Raw genomic sequence first — 9,047 nt, forward strand, 5'->3', positions numbered from 1 at the left:
TAAACAAATTAATTACCTGCTTAGCTTCTAGAAAGGCCACAAACAAATTAAGTGACTCGAATTCAACTCAGTCAAACTAATTGCAACTAGCTTTGTCTCTCGCTCTCTCCTTTTCTTTTTCAGTGGGATGGGTGAAAAAAAATTTATCAAGCAATACAGCAAAAAATTACAGAGAGAGAGAGAGTGTGTACTGAATTATATTTTGAGAAAATGGTCTCTTATATACAAAAGTCTCAATTAACGAACTAACTAATCATTTAACCTCTCTAAGAAACTGAAATCAGCTAAAATAATCACAGAAATATGTGACCAATCAGTGTCTTCATATGCTATTGGGTCTCAATTCAGCAACTTCATAGAACAATCTTGAGAAATTTTGACGGCCCAAAAATTCCAGCCTTTAACTAGTAATTAATTGCCTCAAGTAACTAGAATACTGACCAATCTGCTAACTATTTCAACAACAGTACAACACTGTTTTTAAATGATAATGACTGTGACTATAATATTGACTGAATAGCCTGGCCTCTGTCCTCCACAACTACATAGATTTCAGCCCGTTTTTTCAACAGCCATGGACATCAAAATGATAATGATGACATAGGTCTTTTTGACGTTTTGAATCATATAATAATAATAATATACCAAATGATTAACATGAGAATAAATGGAGATTGCATGCAATTAGATATTCATTTTCACCAAGCAGCTATGGAGACCATTGAGACAGAGGAGGTGAGGATTCATGAATGTCCAGTTGGGAGACATCGATCAGTCTCACAAGCACTTCCAAGGAAAAAGAAAACAAAGAAAATGAAGCGCCGGTATGTGTTCATTCTTCATTTTCTTGTGACTCAAAATAGACCCTTATGGGAAAGAACATAACAGCTCAAGAATTAAAAATAAAAATTTACTTCTCATTCTATTTAGTGGCATTAGCCCATAAGTTTCATCTCTTTCTTTACTATAAACTCTGCTACCCTTTGTCTTTTCTAACTTATAAAACCACTCCATAATTTTATTTTATTTTCTCACTTTGGTAATAATTTGAATTATAAATGGTGATTAATTATAGTATTTACTTGAGGAGGAAAAGGGTATTATGATTAATAAGGATGATGTGATGAGCGATGAAGGATGGTTGAGTGCACCTTATTGTGTAGGTCAAAGTCACATGTTATGGGATTTGGAAGCTGGTCTGATCTAATTCTCCCATCTCCATCTTCATGAAATTGTCCTTTCAAAAACTTCATTTAACTGAAAGACTTTATGAGTAAAATAAGAGTAAAAACTTCTCTCTTTTCAGTGTAAGACTGAGTTTAGGTCATTCAATTAATTGACAATTTCCTTCCATTCCTTAGAAAACCGATGTGCATGAGCTATTTTCTGAAGGATAGACCACAGAGCAATCTGATTTCCCTATCTTTGAGCTTTCCATAATTACATGTTTGATCTTTTGTTTAACATCTTTGAAATGGTGGACAGAAATTTGACTCCCAAAGTGTTTAGTTATCTTTTGGGTGAGTGAGGGATTGACTTTACTATAGTTTGGTTATCTTTTGAGTTGTTTACTTCTTTGAAAGTCTATTTGCTATTTTGCTTTAATGTTAAATTAATAAGATTCATTTTTTCACTTTAATCATTATTTTAGGATTGTATTAGTTGAATGTTAACATTACAAAGTCTTGACCGCCAAGCTAATAACTAATCGATGTATTTAGCGCACATCTTGGTACTTTGGTAACCCATTATTAAAGAGAGAATTAAAGTAACAACACAAATTTAATCAAAGTACATATTCATAATTCATAAACATCAGGCTAGACCGATTGGAGGTGGAGATGGAGGTCAAGGTACATATTCATAAACATCAGGCTAAATAGACTGGAGCTGGAGGGTTGTTAAGTAGAGTTTCATGAAAATATGTTAAAAGAGTTTTGTGATGGTATAGGGTTTTTGGAATTGAGATTCAAGAAAAGGACCTATGTTTTGTGCTTGCATGTTTGTGTTATTCTTCTCTTTTTGTATTTAATATTCCAAGGGTTTTATAAATAGATTCTTGGATTTCTCATTAGACCACCTTAGATTTCTCATGTGAATCCTTCTATTCTCTTCTCTCATTTGAGCATTTTTTGTTCTTACAACACTATGAATCAATCTAGTCTCTGTATCTCATTGTGGGTTTGTGAGAATACTTTATTTGACTATTTAGATCTACTTCAAACTAAATAAATTAGTAGGCCAAAATATTGTCTGTTTTTTTACTAGCTTGCAATAAATGCTATATGATGTTCGAATTGCCATATAAGAAATTTCGTTGGTGTAAAAAAAAGCATGTGTATAGATATTGATTAATTCCATTAAGATTTATTTAAAAAATATATATATATATATAAAATGTTCTATTATTGTCACAGATAAATATAATGTTTAAGAGGTTTACTGAAATTGAAAAATCATGAACTAAGTTAATATTCACATAAAAATTATAAATCCTTTATTTGTTTCTTTGGGTTTAGTTTTGTTATTCATTATTTTTTCGAAGTGTCCATGGAATCTAATCTTAGGTCATCACTGCATATGTATCTTGCTGACAAAGGATGACATGCACGTCATGCATGCATGTTATGAAGTGCACGTCATGCCGACATATTTTTTTTTTTGGGTAGAAATGCCGACATATTTTAGTGGACGTACTGTCAATGAATAGTTTAAAATTTTCAGTGGCACTAAGCCTTAAAATACGACTTTTCTCAAGGATTATTCATTACGGACTTTGTTTTTGTAAATTAATAAATAGGAGTAGCATCAATATTTAGCCTTTGAATATTCTCTTTTTATGTTTTCATGCTTATTTTGTATCACATGTTTCATCACGAAAATGCCTCACTTTAGCTATTTTTTGTTAACCTCGAATTACGTTTTATAGGTAGTATCTTTGTTAGCTCTCTTTTTTTCTTTTTTCTTTTTTAACTCATGATTTATTTATTTATTTATTTTTTAATAGTGTAAGCAGGAAAGAAGTTCGTTCCTCTACAGAATTCCATGATCCACTTAACTTTCTCATAACGATCTTACTTAATGTCCTTGGATTAAGCTTTAAAGGCTCAGGCATCTCTCCACTCAGAGAGCACGACAAAATCACGTTCTTCTTTATCATGGTAATAGCTATCTACAGCATCGTATTTTTGGGGATAAAGCTAGGACCTCAAAACGCAACCCACCTCCCAATGTTCAAGTTTATTTGTGTCATTTGTGCAATTCTTTCATGTGAGTTGCTTGCTTCAATCCTCGTCAATCCCTTAAAGCTGCTCATCATTAATATATGTGGATTCCTTGTAGAGCTTATTCGTCGGAGCTGGTACAAACTAATTTATGAGCTTCTTTGCCATGCAACTAATAATCTGGTACATTGGATCCAACATACATCCCAAGCATTCAAAAGGTTTTCTTTGTTTGGCAGCACAAATAGACAAGATCAAGATGATATCGTCTAATTGGCCTATTTATGTGAATTGGCAATAGTTATTTGGTCATTTGATATTCATAAAATTAATGTCAAATTAAATGTTACTTTCCCATCAAACTAAGAAACAATTTCTTTGCTTATATAATTTGTTCTTATGTACAATTTATTGTTTTTCTTATCTAAATGCTTGATTAGGCTAATTAAGTTTTTTGTTACTTATTTAGTTGTCAAGTTCATCCATTTTTCCCTTCCAAATTTAAATTATGAAGAATATAAAGTTTTGGGATAATCATTGATGAGATTATGCACATTAAATGAGTTCAAAATTTGAAATAAGATCAGACTTTTAGTATTTTGAACTTTTTTAAGTTTTGTATTTTCGACTCATGAGGTTGAACTTTTTTTTTCTATTGATAGTTTGATACTCCAAAGATTTTTGGAAACTGAAATATTGAGATTAGTTTTGTATTTTACTTGATGTAATTCTCCTTTTTGGAATGGTTACTATTCTATAAGGAGGCTTTACGCACTTGTAAAATGAAAACTTTATATGTCATTGTCGCATGTACAATTCATATTCTCGATACACCCAAATAACTTTCCCAAACAAATATAAAGATTAGGTACTCAAGTTATTTATGAATGTTACTAAATATTAGTCCCAGGCTTAAGCCTAATTAATCAAGTTATTCTCGATGTTGCTCGGCTAAAAGTCAGTTCCTGTTCACCATCAAGCTGTTTGCAAAATTATTTGTATGCAACAAATATTACCCAAAACAAATTTCATCCACTAATTATTGCACTAGCCACGTCATATGGTCATGCAAGGTATGTGATAATCGACCAAAAGATACTTTATTATCGATAGATCAATACAACAATTTCTCTATGTGATTTTTTTTTAAGAAAAATATTTTGTTAATAAAAAATCTCATCTCTAACAAGGAAAGTAGGACCCAAATCTAACTTATTAAAAGGGATTTTACATCCATCAGTATACTTCTAGAAATTGAAAGTGGTCATTCTTCAACCCACATTATATAGCACCTTGTCCCTCCTTTATCTTTTACATTTGAATTCAGATAATTGTTTTAAGTCTAAGTTTGACTAGGGATTTTCAATAAATAAATAAAAAAGTTTGACTGGGGAGGGACAACAACAATGACACATTTGTACCTTAATGTCTCTTTGTTTTCAATGAGGAATTTATTTATACAATGCTACAGTCGTTTAGTTGCTTGGTTAGGAAGTTTTAGCCACAGCCACACACACGAACATCCGTGTGTAACACGTGGTTTTCAAAATTTTCTTCTTTTTGAAATGCATGTGGAGTTAACGAACTTGATTATTAGCTTTTCTAGAAGGCAATTTTAGTATAATTTCAATGCAACAAACGAAGAAACTTTAATCCAATATGGATAACACGAGGCCCACTTCACCATCCCAATACATGCAAAATAAAAGTCTATGACTACAAAATTTTTCACAACTTCTTACTATAATTGTGACGTGGCAGAGTATGATTAGTGAAGAAAAAATTAGAATTCATATGTATGTGATAGTTAATCACTTACAGTTTGTCACGTCAAAGTTGTGGTAAAAAATTGTGAAATAATTTGTGGTTCTAAAACTACTCATTTCCAAAATCATATTTTCCAAGCAAATTTTTTGTTAGCTTCTTCTCAAAAAAAAAAAAAAAAAATTGTTTGTCAGCTTTTATTTTAAGATTATCATAATTGAGTAATTTGAGTTATTTTTGAGTATTGCCAAAATTTAGTTGGTCATACATGCTTAACCAGAAAGGATATTTTCGTATACTCAATGGAATAATCACATGTTCAAAGAATTCTAGTCATGGAAAACAAAAATACAAATATAACAAATTTTTACAATTTTCACAGGGTAAGAATTAAAATATAATTTATTTATTTGGGTTTATCATTTACTATGACGATGAAAATAAAAATAATGGTTTGGTGTAATTTTTGTACAGTGCTGATGATGATGGAATATGCGTTGGCATTCTCTAAAGGTTTTTTTTGTTGTTATTATAATCACCTCTCTCTTCTAATTTAGAACAAGGCACTCACAAACAATCGTGACTTCTTTCAACTTTTTTTTTTTTTTTTTTTTTTTCAAAAACACATGTAAAAATATTATCCAAAAGAATTTTAACTTCTTTTTCTTTTCTTTTCCATTTAAAAAAAAAAATTCTAAATTCCTATTTTAGATACAAGCGGTAGGAATTTTCTCTGTCGCTAGCGAAAGTTAGTAATCCTAACTTCTCCTAGGCTGTAGAACAGTCGTCCCTCACCGGAGGTGTTTATGTCCCTTAGGGTAACAAGGTTACTCTAAAGGTTTGTTGGGTTTTTTTCTCTCGGGTTCTTGGGAAACACTGTACGCACCTTCATGGACGAACTCACAAAACAATGGAAGGGCCTCTCTCTTTCTCAACGGGAAGAACCTAAGTTCCATATGGTACCAGACTTGGCTACGACAGAGTATATCATCGCAGCCAAATTCTTAACAAAGAGAGCTCTAAATATGGACGCCATTGCAGCAACATTCCAACCTCTATGGCGATCCAAAAATGGTTTCCGGCTGAAAAATCTTGGTAACCATATAGTGCTATTCATTTTCGACAGTAAAGTAGAAGTTGATAATATCATTGCAAACGAACCATGGAGCTATGATAAAAATCTTATGGTTTTGCAACGGTACGAAGCGGACTCTGAAGTTGCAAGCCTGCCTTTTAACCTCACCCAATTCTGGGTTCAGGTCCATGGCATTCCGATTAGGTACATGAACAAAAAAGTGGCGGAAGGTTTATGTGAAACGGCGGGTCAAGTATGCCGCCTACAGAACGCCCCTATAGAGGATGGAGGAAGTTTTATGAGGGTCCGGGTTTCGATTGATATTTCATTACCTCTGTGCAGGGGACGCGTGATTGCTTTTGACGATAATAGAGAACAATGGGTCACATTCAAATATGAACGGCTTCCTAACCTGTGCTACTGGTGCGGTTGCCTGACGCATAGTGACAAGGACTGCGATCGGTGGATCGAAAGTGAAGGAACATTACCTAAAACAGAGAAGCAGTACGGACCTTGGATTAAAGCACCACCATTCAATGGAAAGGGTAGATCGGTGATATCAGTCCCGGGGTTTTACGCGGCGAAGGTAGCCAAACAGACAGGTGAACACTTTCGGGGACCCACCCATCACTCGCCGGCGACTGACAAGTCAACCCGGTCAGAAAAAACAACACAGCCCGACAAGGAAAGTACAGAATCAGGAATGGCGCCGAATCCGCAGGCAGAAGAGACTTTCCTTACTGGTAAGCCCACTACAAACTTGTCTCCATCAAGCTCGGATTTTATGCCGCACTTTACTCACAAGAATGAATCCCGGACTGTTATTGAGGAATTAGACCGAGACTTAAGTGAATTTGAATTGCCTCTGCCAGAGAACAACTCCCATCATATTCTATCCCAAAATATCCTACCCCAAACTATCTTACCTCAAAATATCACTCCATCCACGTCATCCCATAATATCCTGGAAACACATGACCCCACCTCTCATCCCAACTATCATAACACTCCATCCCTTAATTTCAATATCCAAAATACACATGACCCCACCTCTCATCCTAAAGATCACAGCACACCATCCCATAATGTCCAAAAAATACATTATCCCACCTCTCACCCCAAATGTCCTACCACGTCACAAATACCATCCATGCCTCTCTCTGATATTTCCAACCTGACAGTAACCCCACCAAAGAAAAACAACCCCACGTCAAACCATATTAGCATGCAAACACAAACCCATGATATTCCCACCAAAAATATTACCACGACACTTACACCACCCTATCCCCTCTCTGCTACTTCCAACCCAAAAGTAAACCTGCAAAACAAAACCAACCTCACAACCTGGAAACGTATACTCAGAAATGGAGGGGACCAAACACCGGACAACATTGAAATCCGGGGTCAGAAGCGGCCAGCTAGCTACCATGAAGATCACACTGGGTTACCAAACAAAAAAATTGTGGTTTCTCAGAGTGGTAAGGAAAATGTTCAGATATTGGCAGAGGCTGTTCAACAGCCCTGCCAGAAGCCATGAGTCTCCTAGTATGGAACTGTCGTGGGCTTGGGAACCCACTGACAGTCAATCAGCTTGCAGATTTGGTGTGGGCAAAAGATCCCTCTATTGTGTTTATAGCCGAAACATGGACAGATAAAGCTAGGCTATAACAAGTGAAAAGGAGAATTCAATTCAAGAATATGTTTGAAGTTCCAAGGAGAAATAAAGCAGGTGGTCTGGCACTATTTTGGAAGGAAGACTTTAACTTAAATGTTGAAACTTTCTCCTCGAACCATATAGACACCACAATTAATAAAAATACACCTGAAGAATGGAGATTCACCGGTTTCTACAGAGAACCAGACACCCAGAAAAGACATGAATCGTGCGATAAAATGAGAGTTTTGAAAAACAGGAGAGCTTCACCATGGTTATGTGCCGGAGATTTCAATGAGATTACTCGTCAATCGGAGAAAAGAGGGGGGAGAACCCGACCGCATTCACAGATGCAGCTCTTTCGGGACGCTCTGGATGATTGTAGTTTCATAGACCTGGGGTATGTGGGGTTTCCTTACACTTGGCATAAACACTTTGCTGACTATACAATTTTTGAGAGGCTTGACAGAGGTTTGGCCACAGCAGAGTGGTTTATGAGATTCCCGGGAACAAAAATCCACCATTTAGATGTATCAACCTCTGACCATAAACCGCTACGGATTACCCCTGAGGGGATGGACTCGAATTTCCACAAACCGTTTAGATTTGAACAAATGTGGCTAACGGAAAAAGGGTGCACTAATACAGTAGAAGCAGTTTGGAAGGAGAGGGTTGAAGACCCATGGGACACCAAAGTTCTCAATAAAATAGACAAGTGTTGAAAAGAGCTGGCACGATGGAGCAAAAAATGTTTTGGAAGTGTCAAAAGAGAGCTCGATAATAAGCATAAGCAACTCAAAAACGCAGAAAAGGAGGCAGCTCGGACTGGAAACTCAACCCGTATGAAGTTATTAGAAAGAGAAGTAAATCAGTTGCTAGACAAGGAAGCCAAGATGTGGGGACAGCGCTCACGAGTAATGTGGCTTAGAGATGGCGATCGTAATACAAAATTTTTTCACAGCAAAGCTTCACAACGACGCCGACGAAACTACATCACCAAACTACGGGATGCCATGGGTAACTGGTGTGTTGGGCAAGAACATGTGAATGCTACCATTCTAGACTTCTACCAGGATTTATTCTCCTCTGATGAACCAAATGACCTGACCGAAGTGATTGACGTTATACCACATGTGGTTACACCTGACATGAATGCTCAGCTTGACAGAGAATTTACTATTGAAGAGGTGGAAAGAGCAATGAAGCAGATGGCCCCCCTTAAATCGCCCGATCCCGACGGCATGCCTCCTTTGTTCTTCCAAAACTATTGGTCTTTGATTGGGCCCGATGTGACCAACTCCATACTGCATTATCTCAATACAGGTGT

General features: G+C 35.8%; 1 protein-coding gene across 1 annotated transcript; it reads left to right on the top strand.

Moving 5' to 3' along the window:
• The first annotated feature begins 7,764 nt into the window (after positions 1–7,764).
• LOC142616997 (uncharacterized) lies at positions 7,765–8,442 on the top strand. Its single transcript, XM_075789711.1, has one exon. It carries the CDS (start codon positions 7,765–7,767, stop codon positions 8,440–8,442), a length of 678 nt encoding a protein of 225 aa, XP_075645826.1.
• The last annotated feature ends 605 nt before the right edge of the window (positions 8,443–9,047 follow it).

The sequence above is a fragment of the Castanea sativa genome, chromosome 11, assembly GCF_040712315.1.
Source record: "Castanea sativa cultivar Marrone di Chiusa Pesio chromosome 11, ASM4071231v1".
NCBI lineage: Eukaryota > Viridiplantae > Streptophyta > Magnoliopsida > Fagales > Fagaceae > Castanea > Castanea sativa.

Coding starts and splice junctions, on each gene's coding strand:
- LOC142616997 (XM_075789711.1), top strand. CDS start 7,765: ATGTTTGAAGTTCCAAGGAGAAATAAAGCAGGTGGTCTGGCACTATTT.